At 33.8% G+C, this 20,598-nt stretch overlaps 1 protein-coding gene across 3 annotated transcripts in view; it reads left to right on the top strand.

Moving 5' to 3' along the window:
* FAM120C (family with sequence similarity 120C) overlaps positions 1 to 20,598 on the top strand; it is a 97,195-nt gene that overhangs the window by 54,183 nt on the left and 22,414 nt on the right. For all 3 annotated transcript variants that reach the window (XM_015598389.2, XM_006923680.3, XM_025040938.1), the window contains exon 10: positions 7,676 to 7,925. In XM_015598389.2, coding sequence (XP_015453875.1) covers positions 7,676 to 7,925 — 250 coding nt within the window. The remainder of the gene's footprint in view (positions 1 to 7,675; positions 7,926 to 20,598) is intronic.

Raw genomic sequence — 20,598 nt, 5'->3', positions numbered from 1 at the left:
CAAATAAAGTAGACTTCAGATCGAAGACAATTGCCAGAGACAGAGAGGGACATTACATAATGGTAAAAGAGTCAGTCCATCAAAAAGACATAGCAGTTTTAAATGTGTATCACCTAACAGCAGAGCCACAAAATATGTGATGCAACACCTGGTAGAACTTAAGTGAAAAATTAACAAACTCACAATTATAGTTAGAGACCTCAACTCCTCTCTCAATAATAGATAGAACAACTAGACAGAAAATCAGCAAGAATATAAAACTCAATAACACCATAAATGAGTAAGATTTAATCAACTCACAGAACATGGAACAACAGCACCATACACTTTCTTTTCACATGCCCACAGAACATATGCCATGATAGATTATATCTTGGGCCACAAAACAAACCTCAATAAATGTAAAAGAATCGAAACCATATAGAGTTAATCTCAGGCCACTATGGAATTAAACTAGAAATCAACAACAGAAAGATATTAGGAATATCTGTAAATACTTGGAAAATAACAAAATATTTCTATATATAATCCATTAGTCAAAGAGTAAATCTCAAGAAAAAGAAAAATATATAGGACTAAATGAAAATAAAAATACAGCATATTAAAATTTGTGAACTAGAGATAAATAGTTGCTGAGAGGAAAATTTATAGCACTTAATGGTCACATTAGAAAAAAGAAAAATGCTTTAAACAATCACGTGAACTTTCACCTTAAGAAACAAGAAGAGGAAGAGAAAACTAAACTTGCAGCAAATCAAAGGGAGGAAATAAAGATAACAGAAATCAATGAAATCGAAAACATAAAAGCAATAGAAAAAATTAAATGAAACAAAAACTTGGTTTTTTGAAAAGAACAATAACATTCACAAACTTCTAGCAAGACTGCAAAGAAAGAAATAGAGAAGACACAAGTTGCTAATATTGAGAATGAGTCGGGATATCACAGGGCCTGTAGACATCAAAAGGATTATGTGGGAATACTGTAAACAACTCTATGAATAAATTTGACAACTTAGACAAAATGGACCAATTTCTCAAAATATACAAACTACTGTAACTCACCTTATTTGAAATAGATAATTTGAATAGCCCTATAAATATTAATAAAATTTAATTTGAAACTTCCCAAAAAAGAAATCTAGCTCCATTGGTTTTACTGGAGTATTCTACCAAATGTTTAACAAAGAATTAACATCAATTCTATACAATCTTTTTCAGAAATTAGAACACTTCCCAGCTCATTCTATGAAGCCAGTATTACCTTGATACTAAAACCAAATAAAGACAGTACATAGAAACATTTCAGACTGATATCCCACATCAATATGGATGCAAAAATTTTTAACAAAATATTAGTCAATAGAATTCAGCAGTATAGAAAAACAATTATACACCATGGCCAAGTAGGGTTTATTCTGTGGTTACAAGGCTAGTTTAATATTTGAAAAATCAATTAATGTAATCCACCATATAAACAGGCTAAAGAAGAAAAAATAATATGATCATCTGAATTGGTACAGAAAACATTTGACAAAATTCATCAACCATTCACGATCAAAAAGTAAACTCAAAAAACTCGGACTAGGGTGAATTTCTTCAACTGATAAAGAATGTATACAAAAACCCTATAGCTAACGTTATACTTAATGGTGAAATACTGAATATTTTTCTCCTAAAATAAGGAACAAGGCTAAAATGCCTGCCCTTACTGCTGCTCTTCAACATAGTACCGGAAGTTCTAGCCAGCATAGGAAGGCAAGAAAATGAAATAGAAGGCATACAGATCAGAAAGGAAAAAATAAAACTGTCCCTGATTGCAGATGACATACAGTCTATGTAGAAAATCACAAGGAATCTACAACAAAACTCCTAGAAGTGATAAGTGAGTTCATCAAAGTTGTAGAATATAAAATAAACATACAGAAATTAATTGTATTTCTGTATACTAACAATGAATATGTGGAACTGAAATAAATGCAATACCGTTTACAATCTTTCCAAAGGAAATTAAATACTTAGGTATAAATTTAACAAAAGATGTTCAGGACCTATATGACGAGAATTACAAAATGCCGATGAAAGAAATCAAAGAAGACCTACATAAATGGAGAGAGATAGATGACTATGAATTGGAAGACTCAACATAGTAAAGATGTCAGTTCTCCCCAAATTGATATACAAGTTTAACACAATTCCTAGCCAAATCCCAGAAGGATTATTTGTAGATATAGACAAGAGTATTCTAATATTTACCTGGAGAGACAAAGGAACTAAATATGTAAAGCATTTTTGAAATTGGGGGCAATTACCTGATTACAAGACTTATTATGTAGCTATAATAATTAAGATTGTGTAGTATTGACAGTGATATAGGGACATATATCAATGAAGTAGAATAGGGAACCCAGAAATAGCCCCATACAAGTGCAGCCAACTGATTTTTGGCAAAGCTATAGAAGCACTTCATTGGAGGGAGAATAATCTTTAACAAATGGTACTGGATCAATTGGACATCCATAGATGAACAAGTACCACGTATCTAGACTGGTATCTAAAATATATAAAGAACTCTGAAAACTGAACACTATAAAAACAATCCACTTAGAAAATCAGCAAAAGACATGCACAGACATTTCACTGAAGATATGCATATGACAAGAAAAAGATATGAAAAGATGTTCATTATTGGCCATTAGAGAAATGCAAATTAAAACCACAGTGAGGTTTTACTACATACATATCAGGAAGTCTAAAATGAAAATGGTGATAATACCACGTACTAGATTGGATGTGGAGAAACTGGATCACTCATAAATTGCTGGTAAGAATGTAAAATGGTACACCCACTTTGGAAAATAATTCGGTGGCTCCTTTCAAAACTAAAAATAGACTTATCATACAACCCAGTTCTTACACTTTTGGGCATTTATCCCAGAGAAATGAAGATGTTTTCATTCAGGAACTTGCATACAAATATTTATAGCAGCTTTATTCATATTAGTACAAAACTGGAAACAACCGAAATATCCTTCAAAAGGTGAGTGGTTAAACTGGTATACCCATACTATGGAAAACTACTTAGCAAAAAAGTAATGAACTAATTCATGTAAGAGCATGGATGGATCTTGAGGGCATTATGCTGAATGAAAATGCCAATCTCAAAAGATTGCATTCTATATAATTCTGTTTATATAACATTATCAAATTGACAAAATTGTAGATCTGGAGAACAGATTAGTGATTGCCTGGTATTAGAGATGGTGCTGGACAGCACTGGTCGTGACCATAGAAGGGATAGCACAAAGGAGATCTTTGTGGTGATGAAATGGTTCTGTGTCTTGATTGTGGTGGTGGATACACAAATCTCTGCACAACATAGAACTATACACAAATGAATTTCGTCAAAATAACAGAATAAGAAAACTCTGTGCATGCTTCCTTTTATGTCCACATCAAAATTACAACTGAACTATAGAACAGCCATCATTGAGAATCTCTTGAAGTGTAGCTGAACAGAAGCCCTATAACTAAGGACATGTAGAAGAGGGCACAACAAGACTGATAGGAGGGGTGGAAATATAGAATGAGCTGGTCCCACACTCATGTGTGGTTAAAAATCAGGAGAGATATCTCAGGTGTGGAGGTCAACCCTGAGGAGTGAGGGGTTCCAGCCCCACAATGAGCTCCCCAACCTAGGGTTACAGTGCGAGGAAGAGAAGTCCCATAATTTCTGGCTATGAAAAACACCTGAGATTGTGGTTGAGTGAGACAGAGGGCTGCTGAAATTTCAGGCATTCCTATTAAAGGGCCTAGGCATGGACTTACAGTCATGACTAACTCACTTTCTCTGAGCTCCAGCACTGGTGCAGTGGCTATAAAGCACCAGGGACATCCAGGAGAAACTGAATTGTCTGGTTTCAGTGCAAATGCAGGAGGAGCAGCTTTCTCCTAGACAGAAGTACTGGCAGAAGCCACTGTTCCTTTGTTGAGACCTCCCCTCATCTAGCCTGCATATAGAGAGGGGTGTCATATCTGAGTCTCCATCAACCTAGATAACACTGTTTGCCCCTCCCTGCTGACTCCTTGAGGCCCCACTGCACCCAACTCGTGGGCCCACTCAAGCCACTTCCAGTGTTTTTTTTTCCACACAAGTGGCCTGTCTTGGCTTAAGCTGTGAAATTTTCTAAAATCTATCAAAGGTTTACAAACTGCAAACAAGCAGCATCTGGCCTTGGCATGCCCCAAACTTCTTGCTTGGCAGCCAAAGACTGGCACTAGTGACAGCCAGCCTCCGTTCCAGGTTTGGCCACTCCCAGGCATCTCCAGTCTTAGCATGGGTGGCAGCCATCTGCAGATTGCTTTGTGGCTCATGTCAGCTGGCCCTGGGCAGGCACAGCCTGAACTCGGCTTTAGATGTGGTCTCTCCAGGAGGCCAAGTGTCCAGCAGGCCCAGTGGCTGGCTTTAGACCATGCCGGAGTACCACCCAGGCACTTCCATGGGCAACATACCCAAAGGGCAGACTAGGCAGGCACGAGAGCACTGCTAAAGCAAATCCTCCATCAGGTCAGCCCTTGTAGAACATCTCCTTTACTCTATAGTCATGGCCAGTTCTCACAATCAATCAGCCCGAAGGTCGATCTCTTCCATTAATTTACAGATAGTAACCTAGCTCGACCACCGCAGGAGGGCACACACAGTCCACGAAGGGATACAACTGGAGCACTCAGCTCAGATGACCAGGGAGACCGCACCACTGGGCCCCATAGGACATACCATCTCTACTAAGACCAGGAGACATAGCAACCCTACCTAATACCTAGAAACAAACACAGGGAGGTAGCCAAAATGGAGAGAGAAAGAAACATGTCCCAAATAAAAGAACAGGAGAAAACTCCAGGAAAAGAACTAAATGAAATGGAGACAAATAACTTTCCAGATAACAAAGTTCAAAACATGGTTATAAGTGCTCACTGATTTCAGTGAGAACTTCGACAAAGAGATAGGAAACAAAAATGGAGACAGAATCATATAAAAGAACCAGTCAGAAATGAAGAATGCAATAACAAATAAATAATATATTAGAGGGAATCAACAGTAGATTAGTTGAAGCAGAGGATTGAATCAGCAATCTGGAAACGAAGGCAGCAGAAAACACCAATCAGAACAGTAAAAATAAAGAATCCAAAAACAGGATAGTTTAAGGGACCTCTGGGAGAACATCAAGCATACCAACATTTGCATCATCGGGATACCAGAAGGAGAAGAAAGAGCAAGGAATTGAAAACCTATTTGAAGAAGTAATGATAGAAAACTGACAAAGGAAATAGATGCCCAGGGAGCGCAGAGAGTCCCAAACAGGAGGAACCCTAACAGGCCCTCACCAAGACACATCATAATTGAAATGCCAAAGGTTAAAGACAAAGAGAATTTTAAAAGCAGCAAGAGAAAAGCAGTTAGTTAACCTACCTATAGGAAGCTCCTGTAAGACTGTCAGCTGATTTCTCAACACAAACTTTGCAGGCCAGAAGGAATTGGCATGAAATATTCAAGTGATAAAAAGCAAGACCCTTCAAGCAAGATGTAAAAGCAAAGCTATTGTTTAAAATTGAAGGGCAGATAAAGAATTTCCCAGACAAGAAAAAGCTAAAGGAGTTCTTCAACACTAAACCAGTATTACAAGAAATAGTAGAGGAACTTCAAGAAGAAAAAAAAAAAAAGATTAAAAAAAATAAATAATAAAATGGCAATAACTACATATCTATCAACAATTACTTTAAATGTAAGTGGATTAAATGCTCCAACCAAAAGATAGCATGACTGAATGGATAAGAAAACAAGACCCTTACATATGCTGCCTACAAGTGACTCACTTCAGACCGAAAGACACACAGAGACTGAAAATAAAGGAATGAAAAAAGATATGTCATGAAAATGGAAATGAAAGAAAAAACTGGAGTAGCAATACTTATACCAGACAAAGTAGACTTTTAAAGTAGACTTTAGAACAAAGGCTATAACAAGAGACAAAGAAGGACCCTATAATCCCAATTCTGGGTATTTATCCAAAGAAAGCCAAAACACTACTTCGAAGGGACATGTGTATCCATATGTTCATTGCAGCATGATTTACTATATCCAAGAAATGGAGGCAACCGCGGTGTTCATCAATGGATGAATGGATAAAGAAGAGGAGGTACATATATAAAATAAAATATTACTCAGCCATGAAAAAGAACGAAACCTTGCCATTTGCATCAATGTGGATGGAGGTAGAAGATATTATGCTGGGTGGAATAAGTCAGAAAGAGAAAGAAAGATGCCATATGACTGCAATTCCATGTGGAATCTAAAGAACAAAATAAATGAACAAACAAAACAAACATAGATACAGAAAACAATTCGATGGTTGCCAAATGTGAGGGGGTTTGGGGGAATGGAAGAAAAAGAGGAATGGATTAAGAAGTACAAATTGGTAGTTACAAAATAGTCATGGAGATGTACAGTATAGTATAAGGAATATAGTCAATAATATTGTAATAACTATGGTGTCAAATGGGCACTAGATATATCAGGGCGATCACTTTGTAAGTTATATAAATGTCTAATCACTATGTTGTACACCTTAAACTAATATATTGTACGTCACCTGTAACTGAAAAATAAAAATATATTAAATAAAAAGCAAAAAAGAACTATACATACAATTATACCAGTATCAATTTCCAATCTTTGATATTTTATTATAATTATTTTAGATGTAACCATGGGGAAATCTTGGTAAAGGTTACACAGGACCTTTCTCTTCTATCTTTGTGACTCCCTATGAATCTATAATTATTTTAAACTAAAAGTTTTTTAAAAAGAGCACTTTAGTGATTGTGAAGCTTGAGTATGAGGGGGACCAGAAAGGATTAAGGCAGGGACAACATTCTGGAAATTCTTGTTAGGTCAAAGATGATAAGATCTGAATCTCTACAAGATTTTTTACGATGAAGAAAAGAGGACAGATGTAAGGAAGTAGAATTAGCAAGACCTTGAGAATAACCAGATTTGTAGGAGATATTCTAAAAATCTAGGATTCTAGGATGACTTATAGTTTTCTAGCTTGGATAATTGAGTAGCTGCTAAAAGAGGCTATAGCTCAGGAGCCTGAGGTGTACTAGAAGTAGACAGTAGCCAAGTTTTCCTTGTCTGTTACACCTTTATAAATCTAAAACACATTAGTTTTTTGAGCATTTTGTGAAATTTTTGTCTTTTGGGGTGTTATGTAGTCCGTTATAAGCCAGGTAGTCACATAATTCTTTCTCGGACATCTTTTCTTGCCTAGGCTGGTATATCTACTTTAAGAAATGAGTTTCAAAGTAATTAAGAACTGTATGACAGTGAACCTTGATTTCTTCATCTGCAAAATGAACACTACATTTTATGATACTACTAATCTCTCAGAATTGTTCAACACAATAAATGGATTTACATTTATATGCAAAGTATTTAACATCTATTGAGCATATAATAAATGCTTACTACTCAAGCTGTTACTACTGGTAACAATAAAAATTATAGCAAAAAAATTAAAAAGATGTTGAAATGTGATAGATCCTGCCCATTGTGGCCAGCTACAGAAATGCTCAGAGGTTCTCTAGAGCCTGTTTTCCCTTAATTTCTGTTTTCCAGTTCCTTCAGTGATTCTTAAAGAGTGGTCTGCCTATAAGGGGAAGTCTCCTCAAACCCCTGAGCTGGTGTCTGCACTGACATTTCGGGAATGGACTTGCCCAAACCTCAAGAAACTCTGGCTAGGCAAAGCAGTTGAGGACAAGAACAGAAGGATGCGGGCCTTCCTGGCCTGTATGAAGTCAGACACACCCAGTATGCTCAATCCAGCTAATGTCCCCACCCACCTGCTGCTCATGTGCTGTGTACTCCGGTAAGCCATGTGACCGGCGGGGTGGGGTGAGGGGGGTTCATTTCTCTTTTTCTTTTTGGACATTTCTTTTAATCAAGTGTTTTTATAGTGTTTTGGTGGGGAGGTTTTATTTTATATTTAGCTCAGACTTCAGAAACAAATTAATTGCTTTGATAGTCTCCCCAGCTTGTGATTTCTGTCATCATAAGTTCATGCATGACCTCTCTTTTACATTTGGTTTTATAATTGGTTTTTGCCCCTTTAGTCTTTATTCCTGATCCAGTTCCCTTCTCCTCTCTATCTATCATTATTGACTCTTGGGTATTTGATGTGTGTCCTTCCAAGCCATCTCCCATACATTTACTTAGACATACGTGTGTCCATGCACAGTCTATAGTATCATTGGTATGTGTAGATTTTTTCTCTTTAATATGAAAGATATTGTGCTGTACATCTCATTCTGTTTCTCACTTTTTCACTCAGTGTGATTTTCAGTTTCTATCCATATTCATATATGGTTCATTCCTCATGACTGCTGGATTACGTTCCATCAAATAATATCAGTACTCTTGACCTTGAACAACAGGTTTGGACTGCGCAGGTCCGCTTATATGCTGAGTTTTTTCAATAAATACTACAAATGTGTCTTCTTGTTCTTATGATTTTTTTAATAACATTTTTTCTCTAGCTTTATTGTGAGAATACAGTATATAATACATATACAAAATATGTGTTAATCGGCAGTTTATGTTATTGGTAAGGCTTCTGGTCAACAGTAGGCTATTAGTAGTTAAGTTTTGGAGAAGTCAGAAGTTATACATGGATTTTCAACTGTGCAGATGGTCAGCACCACTAATCCCTCTGTTGTTCAATGGTCAACTGTATTTTATTTATCGATCGATAGATAGTTCTCTTCAGTTCTTGGATATTACAAACAATGCTACAGGGAATAGCTTCATAAATATCTCTATCTCTTTGTGTTCCTTTGTTAGTTTGTCTGAAGTGTATACTCAGAGTAGAATTCCTGTATCCTGTAAAATATGCATATATGTTTTTCACCAAAAATTGCCAAATTGCTTTAGGTTTTATCTGTACTAATTTATAGACTTCGGAACAATGCAAAAAAGGTTATTTGCATTTCTTTGACTACAGATGACATTGAGCTCCTATTTTACACATATTAGCTATTTTTTTTCTCATTCTCCGAAGTGCCTATTTATTTATCTTGCAAATTTTCTTTTAGGTTACTTGTCTTTCTTGATGATTACGGAATTTTTTTGCCAGATATATGTGTGTATATACATACATAAATAGCGAATATCTTTTCTATATCTGTATGTGTATCAAATATCTTTTTCAGCCAGTCACAGTTTTTAAAAACTTTATGTACAGTATCTTTGTTGAGGAAAAGTGTTAAATATTCACCCACTTTTTATTATTTCATACATACAGAAAAGCTGAAAGAATAGTATGGTAAACATTCATATGCCCACCACTTAGATTCTACAATTCATATTTTACTATACTTACTTTAACCCATATAACTATCCATCTCTAGCCATCCATTTATCCATCCTTTTTTGATGCATTTCCAAGTATATTGTAGATATCAGTACACTGTACCCCTAACCAAGAAGTATTTAATTTTAATTTCATCACACCCATCAAATTGCATCTTTATGACATATGCTTGGGGGATCTTATTTAATTAATTCTTCCCTACCCCTGGATCACAAAAATATTTTTCTACATTTTTGTATAGTTTTTTAATGTTGCCTTCCATATCAGATATTTTTTTCCTCCCTCTTTAATTCCCCCCACCCCTACTTCCACTCCTGACCTATGGATGTTGCTGTTTCCCCTTAAGAACTGGATCTCTGAAGATGGGGCATCTCCTCCCACCCACTCACAGTGTGTACCCGGGGCCTGGCAACCCCAGCACGCTCAGGGGTCCTGGCGCACTCAGGGTATGGTCCGTGGCTCCACCTGGGGTACGAACCCAGGACTTTCTGTGTGTAAAGCTGATGTGCTAACCACTACACTATGGAGCCACCCCCACCATATCAGACCTTTAATATAGTGGGTATTTATTCTGTATATCCTGTAAAAAGGATCTAATTTTATTTTCTCCACATAATAAGCCAGTTTCCCCAACTACATTTATTAAATGACCTCTTCTTTCCCCACTCATTTGTATTACCATCTTTTATATATATATCAAGTTCCTATATATACATGAGTCCATTCCTGGATTCTATTTTATTCCATTACCTATTTGATCTCTCACCAGGATCACATTGTTTCAATTACTAAGGTTTATAATTTGCCTTAATATCAGGTAGGGCAAATCTCCACTCTTTGCTTTTCTTGTTTCAGACTCGTAGCTATTCCAGAACTCCATAAACCTTTAATCTTCCAAATATAATTTAGAATTAGTCTAATTTTCCCAAAATCTTCTCATTTTTTTTAGTGAATTGAATTTATATATTAATCTGGGAAGAATTGACATCTTTATAATGTTAAGTCTTCCCATCCAAAAATCATAGTTTACCTCTCTCTTTATTCAAGTCTCTTTCTTTACCTCTAAGGAGAGTTAATTTTTTTTCCATAGAGTTCTTTAGCATTTTAAATTAATTCCTAGGTACTTGATACATATTGAACGATTATGGGTGGTATTCTATTTTCTATTATACTTTCTCATTGTTTATTTGCTGATGTTCAGGAAGTAAGTTTTTGTGCAAAAAGGAAGTCAGTCCCTACAAGTCACCAGAGGGTTATAGAATAGTGAACTTTGAAATTGGATAGGCCTTAATTTGAATTCTAGCTCTGGTACTTTGCAGCTTCGAAAAGTCAATTTAACCCTTTAAAACATCCATTTCCTCATCATAAATGGGTATAATAATTCTTCTCAGAGCCGTTTGAGGATTGAAGTAATAAATTCAGAGGCCTTACCACATTGGAGATGCTGAATATATGTTAATTTTCTAACTGCCTTGAGATTAAAGTGGTGACTTAAGAAGTCCTCCCAATAAGAATAATGGACAGGATTCATTTTTCTAAGCTCCTAATATGTTCCTGACCACAGCCCTGCATTGTCTTATATTAACTCTGGAATTACATGTTTTGTTTATCTTTTTTTCTCAAAAGTATACTAGTAGCTCAATTTCACATTTATTTGATTATTTTTTAACATATCTAGGAACATGAAAATAAGTAAAAATTGCTTATGAACAGCTATAATAGCTATCACAAAGACTTTGCTGTAATAGTCTAAGAGGTTCTATATGCTTCCCTGAAGAAAACGCATTAGCCTCTTGCTCAACCTGTTTATTCTTAATTTAGACACATTTATGACAATTTGATCATCTGATTACCCAGTGTACAACAGATCAGAAGCAGCAAATTGTAAGGAAGGGGACTCAGGAAATAAGAGCTATTTCTAGAACCAGCCCAAGTGACAGCAAAGATAAGTGATAGCCTATTGCCTAAGAGCTGGGGAAAAGATATAAAGATTACTTTTAAAAAGACTTAAGAACCCCAAAAGAAGAGACATCATGTGGAGTTGTTTAGTGTAAGGGTAACTGCCCTCTATATATTAGTAACCTATATAAGATCATTATTAAAGCACAAGGCAATAATCAATGTTCATAAAATCTTCAAGAACAGGTTTTATAGTATTACATATTATGTACCTGGTACTGTGCTAAGTTGGCTCTTTGCGTGCAATACTACTAATGCTCACAATAGTGTTGAAAAGTAAGTGTTGTTTATCTCCATTTATAGATGAGGAAATAAACGTTCAAAGATTGCATAGCTAATAAGGGGTGGTGCAAGAATTTGAACCCAGGTCTCTCCAGCTCCCAGTTCCTATGCTTTTTAAAAGACAAAATGGTAGAATAATGCAGTTTTACAGATTAAACTAAAATCTGCTTGAAAATTAAAAATTCATCTTTAAAAGAAGAGTAACTTATCCTAAATACTGTACTGCCCAGAAATGTCGGATAAACACTGGTAGAGCATTGAACTGTGGCCTAATCGAGTACTGGAGTCTAAACTCCTCAATTGCTTCTACCAACTATAGGTAAAAGAAAGTAAAGTAATGCTGGGGAAGTTGTGACTAAAACTTATATTGGTAAAGCTCTTAGTTGGCCTAGGGAAATCAGAGTCTATTAGGAAAGGCTGATACATTTTGAGGAAGGCAGAAACTTTACATGTATTATAGCCAACATGAGGAGGGAAGGATAATGGGAAACTGTCAGGCTTGTAGATGTAGGGTGCAATCCTGTTGAATGTAGAGAGGCATACACCAAGGCCCTATCATTTCTAGCAAAGGTTCATTCAAATCTCAACAATTTTCCAGAAAATGAACATGAAATTGGACAAGGTCCCTACTCTAGATTCATGGGTAAAGTTAAGGAGTCTCTTTTGACCAGTTAGTGGCTTAGGCTGACCCAGAAGTGACATCTAAAACATATAACAAGGGGAGAAACTCTCAGTAGAGACATTGGAAGCTGTACCCTAAATAGGAAATAGACTTCACAGAATTAGTACAGCCAAGTCACTAAACAAAAGAACAACCAACCAAACAACGTCAACCAGCCTTGGGCTGGCGAGTGTATGGGGTCAGTATCCAGTATTGTTATAATACAGTATACAAAATATTCAGTTTTTAACAAAAATTTCAAGGTACTCTAAAAAACCTGAAAGTGTGACCCATACACAGTAAATAAAGTAGGCTTTCGAAGGGACCTACATGTTAAACTTAGAAAAGACGTCAAAGCAGTTATGTTAAATATACTCAAAGAACTAAGTAATACCTTACATAAAAAAATTAAAGGAAGACATGATGACAGTGTCTCCTCAAATAGAATATCAACAAAGAGAAAGTATTAAAAAGAACCAAGTAGGTATCCTGGAGTTGAAAAGTACAACAAAGCAATATGAAAATTTTACTAGAGTGGGTCAACATTAGACTTGAACTGGCAGAAGAAAGAATTAGTAAATTTGAGGACAGATTAATAGGTATTATGTGATCTGAAGAGCAGAGAAGTAAAAGGACAAAGAAAACTCAACAGATCCTCAGAGAAATGCATGTACCATTAAATGCACCAATATACATGTAATGGGAGTACCTGAAGGAGATAAATGAATAGAAAAAAAAATTTTTTAATGATTAAAAACTTCCCAAATTTGATGAAAAACATTAATCTATACATTCAATAAGCTCAATGAATTCCAAGTAGGATAAACACAAAGAGAACCACACCAGACATATCATAGTCAAAACGATCAAAGCCAAAGAGAGCTTCTTGAATGCTGTAAGAAAAAAATGAATCATCACATACAAGGGAACCACAAAGATTAAATTCTCATCAGAAGGTAGGGAAACAATATAATTCAATGTACTGAAATATAAGACTCTCAACTGGCAATCTTATATTTAGTAAACTATATTTCAAAAATGAAGGTGAATTGAAGACATTCAAAGATAAATAAAAACTGAGAATGTGTTGCTTGCAGACTTGCCTTATAAGAAATACTAAAGGACGTTCTATAGGCTAAAAGCAAGTGACAATAGATAGTAATTCAAATCTATATTTCAACAAACACCAGTAAAGGTAATTATGTAGGTAACTATAAAAGAATAATTACATATTTCTTTTTTCTCTTAAAAAGGTATTTAAAAAGTAATTACATCAAATGATGTGTATAATTATATTATTGAGCCTATAATATGTAGAAGTACATTTGACAATATCAGCAAAAAGAAGGTATATGAGAACAAAGATACATTGCAGAATAAGAAAAATGACACCAGATGGTAAATTCACAAGAAGTAAAGCAGAAATAATTAGGTTAATACAACAAAAACTATAAATAAATACTTGCTCACCTTTCTTCTCTCAGCTTTTTTAAAAAGAAATGGTTATATAAGGTAATAATTATAATAATATATTCTTGGGTTTGTATAGATGTAACATAACATATATAGCAATAATACCACAAAAACGTGGAGGAAATGGAGCTATATAAGAATAAAGGTTTGATATTCACTGGAATGAAGTTAGTATATATTTGAAGTAGATGTTGTTAAGATGTATACTATAAACTCTAGAGAAAATAACTTAAAAATATAATTTAAAAATTATTAAAGAAATTAAAATGTTACATTGGAAAATGTCCACTTAAAAGAAGACAATAAAGAAGGAATAGAGTAACAAATGACACATTAGACATTTAAAAAAATGGCAGATGCAAATCTCCCATATCAGTAATAATAGTGAATTTGAGTAGATTAAAAAGCCAATCAAATTGTTAGATTATATAAGAAAAAAAATCCAAATATTTGCTGATTCAAAGACACAAATAGTTTGAAAGTAAAAGGATGGAAAAATATACATATATATACAAACAGCAACCATAATATTGCTGGAGCGGCTATACTAATACCAAACAAAATAAACATTAAGACAATTAAATGTTACTAGAGACAAAGGAACGGCATTTTATAATGATAAAAGGGTCAATTCATCTCGGAAATAGAATAATTATAAATATATGCACTTAGCAAAAGGGCCCCAAAATATATGAAGTGAATACTGACAGAGATGAAGGGAGAATAGGCAATTCAACAATAATAGAGATTTAAATACCTCACTTTCAAAAATGGATATAACAACTATGCAGGAGATCAACATGGAAATAAAAGATATGATCTTAGGTATAAAACCCTAAAGATTCCACAAAAAAAGCTTTTAGAACTAAGAAATCAGCAAAATAGCAGGATTAATGTGAATACACAAAAATCAGTTGTTTTTCTATACACGAACAATGAAAAATATGAAAAGGAAATTATAAAAACAATTTCATTTATAATAGCATCAAAAAGAATAAAATACTTTGGAATAAATTTCACCAGTGAGACGAAACACTTGTATAATGAAAACTGCAAAACATTGCTAAACAAATTAAAGAAGACCTAAGTAAATAGAAACACATCCTATGTTCATGGATTGGAAAACAATATAGTTTAAATGTTGGTACTACTCAAAGCAATCAACAGATACAGTATAATTTCTATCAAAATCCCAATAATGTTTTTGGCAGAAATAGAAAAACTAAAATTTATATGGAATCTCAAGGGATCCTGAATAACCAAGACAGTCTTGAAAAAGAAAAACAAAACTGGAAGATTCACACTTCCTGATTTCAAAACTTACTACAAAGCTACAGTAATCAAAAGTGGAGTATTGGCATAAGTACATATATATAAAACAATGGAATAGAATAGAAATCTCAGAAATAAATCCTCACATATATGGTTAAATGATTTTTGACAAGGGTCCCAAGACGATTCGATGGGGACAGGACACTTTTCAGCAAATGGCACTAGGACAACTGGATATCCACACGCAAAAGAATGAAGTTGGACTCTTACCTAACACCATATACAAGAATTAACTCAAAATGAATTAAAGACCTAAACATAAGACCTGAAACAAAACAACTTTTAGAAGAAAACATAGGACAAAAGCTTCGTAACATTAGATTTGGCAATGATTTCTTGGATATGACATCAAAGGTACAGGTAACAAGAGAAAAAATAGACAAATTGGATTTCATGAAAATTAAAAAAAAAAAAATAGCGCATCAAAAGAAACTATCCACAGAGTAAAAAAGCCACCCACAGAATGGGAGCAAATATTTTCAAATCATATATCTGATAAGGGATTAATATCCAGAATAAGTAGAGAACTTCTAAAACTCAACAAGAAAAATACAACCCAATTCAAAAATGGGCAAAGGACTTAAATAGGCATTTCTACAAAAAAAAAAGATATACAGATGGCAAATAAGCACTTGAAAATATGTTCAACATCACTAATCATTAGAGAAATGTAGAAAGTTGAAACTTCTGTTATATACCAATGAACTCAATTAAAAAAAAAAACTACAATGAGATAATATCTCACACTCATTAGGATGGCTACTATCAAAAAACAAAAAATAACAAATGTTGATGAGGTTGTAGAGAAATTGGAACCCTTGTACACTGTTGTTTAGAATATAAAATGGTATAGCTGCTGTGGAAAACAGTATGGCTATTTCTCAAAAAACTAGTAATAGAATTGCCATATGATTCAGCTATTCCACTTCTGGGTGTATACCCAAAAGAATTGAAAGCAGAGTCTCAAAGAAATAATTGTGTACTCATGTTTATAGCAGCATTATTCTCAATAGCTAAAACATGGAAGCAACCCAAATGTCCATCAACAGAGGAATAGATATGCAAAATGTGACATGTATATACAATGGAATATTATTTTGCCTTTAAAAAAGGGGGGAAATTCTGCAATATGGCACAGCATGGATGAACCTTGAAGATATTATTCTAAGTACAACAAGCCAGTCACAAAAAGATGAATACTGTATGATTTGACTAATACAAGATCAAATTCATAGAATCCGAAATTATAATGGTAGTTATCAGGGGTTGGGAGGAGGGGAGAATGGGGAATTATTGTGTAATCAGTATAGAGTTTCAGTTTTATAAAATGAAAAAGTTATGAGGATGGATTATGGTGATGACTACACAACAATGTGAATGTATTTAATACCACTAAACTGTAGACTTACAAATGGTTAAGATGGTAAATTTTGTTATGTATATTTTATCACAATGTTTAAAAGGTAAAAAAATATATATATTAGAACCTGTAAATGCATTTGGCAAAATTCCAGGATATAAGATCAATATACAAATAGCAACTGTATTTTAATACACTAATAATCAATATTTCAAAAGTAAAGAGAACAACTTTTATAATAACATCAAAAACAATGAAATACTTAAGTATAGATTTAACAAAAGAAGTATAAGACTCTTTCATTGAAAACTACAGTTAAAGAAGATTTACATAAATGGAAAGACATCCCTTGTTCATGTATAAGAAGACATAAGATTGTTAAGATGGCAATACTCCCCAAATTGATCTACATATTTGATGTAATCCAAATTCCCAGATGGCTTTTTTACAGAAATTAACAGGCCGACACTAAAATTAATGTGTAAATCAAGGGACTCATAGTAGCCAAAACAATTTTGAAAAAAAGAACAAAGTTGTAGATTCACACTTCACAGTTTCAGAATTTACTATAAAGCTACAGTAATTAAGACAGTGGTGTACTCAAGACAGTGGTGTACTGGCATAAGGATATACATATAAATTAATGGAATACAGTTGACTGTCCAGAAATAAACTCTTCCATTTATGGTCAATTGATTTTTGACAAGGGTATCAAGACAATTCAGTGGGGAAAGATGGGCTTTGCAACAAATACTTCTGGAATGATTAGACAGCGACATGAAAAAGAATGAAGTTGGACTTCTACCTCACATCATACATAGAAATTAACTCAAAATCTATCATAGACCTAATTGTAAAGTCTCACATTATAAAACGCTTAGAAGACAACAGGTGTAAATCTTCATGACCTCAGGTTAGACAATGGTTTCTTAAATATGATTCCAAAAGCATAAGTGACAAAAAGAAAAACAGATAAACTGGATTAGATCACAACTTAACCCATTTCTCATTTAGAAAAAAAAGTGTAGCTCACTGCCAGCATTAATTTATTTTTACATAAGCACACTCTTTGAGACTGAAGCAAATCTGACTGATTTCAATGTGAAAATAAAATATGCAAATGGCCAATAAGCACAGAAAATGATGCTCAACATCACTAATCATTAGGGAAATGCAAATCAAAACTACAATGAGATACCAGTAAACACCTGTTAGAGTGGCTATAATCAAAAAGACAAGTGTCGGTGAGGATGTGGAAAAATTGGAACACTGCTGGTGAGAACAAAGTGAAGATATATATCCACCAAAAAAAAATATGTTCATGAATATTCATATACTATTATTTATAATAGCCAAAAAGTGGAAACAAGTCAAATATCCATCAAATGATGAATAAGTTAACAAAATGTGGCATATTCGTATAATATTATTCAGCTATAAAAAGGAATTAACTATTGATTTATGCTACAGCATGGATGGACCCTGAAAAACATTAGGCTAAGTGAAAGACACCAGTCACAAAAGGACATACATGCTTCTATTTATATGAAATGTTGAGAATAGGCAAATTCATAGATTTGTGGTTGCCAGGGTCCTAAGGGAGGTATGAATATAGAGTGATTGCTGATGGATACAAAGTTTTTTTTGGGGGGGGAGGGTATGATTTAAATGTTCTGGGATTAGATAGTGGTAATGGTTACACAACCCTGTGAACATGCTAAAAACCTTTGAATTATATACTTTTAATACATGAATTATATGGTGTGTTAATTTTATCTCAATAAAGCTGTAAACTAGAAAGAGAATTAGATTCCCAGATAACCAAAGGTTATTGCTACCAGCTTGCCTTATAAGTATTAAATGAAGTCCTTTCGAATGAAAGGAAATGACACCAAATAAATAAATGATGACCACCTGTAAAGGTAATTACATAGGTAAATATAAGAAGTGGTGTATATTTTTCTTACTTATTTTCTTAATTAAAAAGACAACTGCATACATCAATAATTATACAATCGTGTGTTGATTTTAGAATAAAGGTATAATATACATGACAGTAATAGCGCCATGGTGGAAAGAAGGAAGAGAACTATATTGGAACAGTTATACCTACTACTGGAACTATTTAGTATTAATTTGAAGTAGTGTGTAAGTTAAGCTTATATTGTAATCCACAGAACAACCACTATGAAAATAACTAATATTATAATTAAAAACCAACATGAGAATCAAAATGCTACACTAGAGAATATCTGTTTAACGCAAAAGAAGGAAAAGAGGAACAAACAAAAGCAAAAAAGACATGAAACCTATAACGACTATATCAAAAGGCAGAGATTGTCATATTGGATAAAAGCATAAGCTATCTACAAGAGATATACATTATAGTCAAAGACACAGATAAGTTCAAAGGAATAGAAAAAATGTATCATGCAAACAATAACCATATGAGAATTGAAATGGCTCTACATACCAAACAAAATAGACTTTAAGAAAAGTAATGTTACTATAGACAAATAACACTTTATAATGGTAAAAGGGTCATTTTATCAGGACGATATAACAAATATAAACATATGTACTCTTAATGACAGTACCCCAAAATACATGAAGCAAAAACTGATGGAATTAGGAATAAAATAGGCATTTCAACAATAATAGTTTTAGACTTCAATACCCTATTCTCAATAATGGATGAAACAACTAACTAGACAGAAAGTCAACAAAAATATGGAAGAGTCAAGCAACATTGTCAACCAACTGGTAAAAATGATGAATTTAGATCTTTCACACTATACACAAAAATTATTCAAAATGGATCATAGACCAAAATGAAATAGTTAAAACTGTGAAGCTCACAAAAGAAAACAGGAGAATATTTTCATGATTTGGAGTTAGGTGAAGATTTCTTCAGTATAACAGCCAAAGAAAGCACAGTCCACTAAAATGAAACAAATATTGGATTTTATCAAAATACAAAACTTTTTATTTCAAAAGCCACCATTAAAAAACTGAAAAGCCATAGACTGGAGGAAATATTTATAAATCATATATCTGATAAAGGACTTGTTACCAGAATATATAAAGAACTCTTACAACTTACAAGAAAGCAAACAAACCAATTTAAAAATGAGTAAAATATGTAAATAGACATTTCACCAAAGAAATAGAGTATTGGAACATAAGCACATGAAAAGGTTTTCAACTTCAGTAATCATTGAGGAAATGCATATTTAAACCACAATAAAATACCACTTCACCCAGATAAAATGATTATAATAAAAAAAACAGACAATGACAAATGTAGGCATGGCTGTGGAACTTGAAGTGGTACAGCTATTTTGGAGATTAGTTTGGCATTTTCTTAAAAAGGTAAGTATAATGTATTATAAGATTATTTCACTCTTAGGTCTCTACCCAAGAGCATTGAAAAGATACATCTACACATTGACTTACACATGAATGATCATAGAAGCATTCATAACTGTACAAAATGTGGAAATAACTCATATCTATCAACTGGTAGATGGATAAACATGTGGTATGTCCATCAATGAAATATTACTCAACAATAAAATCAAACAAACTACTGATACATCCCAGAGCATGAATCAGCCTCAAAATCATTATGCTAAATGGTGATGAAAGAAATCGAAGAAGAGTTTATAGACTAGAAGACTTACCACAGTAGAGCTGTCATTTCTCCTCAAATTGATTTGCTGGTTTAATGCAATTCTTGTAGACTTAATGCAAGGTTTTTTTGTGGACATAGATGAACTTATTCTAAAATTTAAATAAAAAGGCACAGGCCCTTACATAGCTAAAACAATCTTGAAAAAGAAAAGTATAGGAATCACTCTACCCAATATTGAGGCTTAATATGTAGCTGAAGTAACCAAGACAGTGGAGGCATTTGCTAAGAGATAAATGCATAGGTCAGTGCAACAAAATAAAGGACCCAGAGATAGAACCACACAAATATGCTCAACTGATTTTTTTACAAAGTTGCAGAAACAATTCAGTGGAGAAAGGATAGCCTTTTCAACAAATGGTATTGGAGCAATTGGACATTCATACCAAAAAAAAAAAAAAATGAACCTGGACTT

Source organism: Pteropus alecto, unplaced genomic scaffold (genome assembly GCF_000325575.1).
Source record: "Pteropus alecto unplaced genomic scaffold, ASM32557v1 scaffold249, whole genome shotgun sequence".
Classification (NCBI taxonomy): Eukaryota; Metazoa; Chordata; class Mammalia; order Chiroptera; family Pteropodidae; genus Pteropus; species Pteropus alecto.
This window is presented reverse-complemented; position numbering and strand designations above follow the sequence as displayed.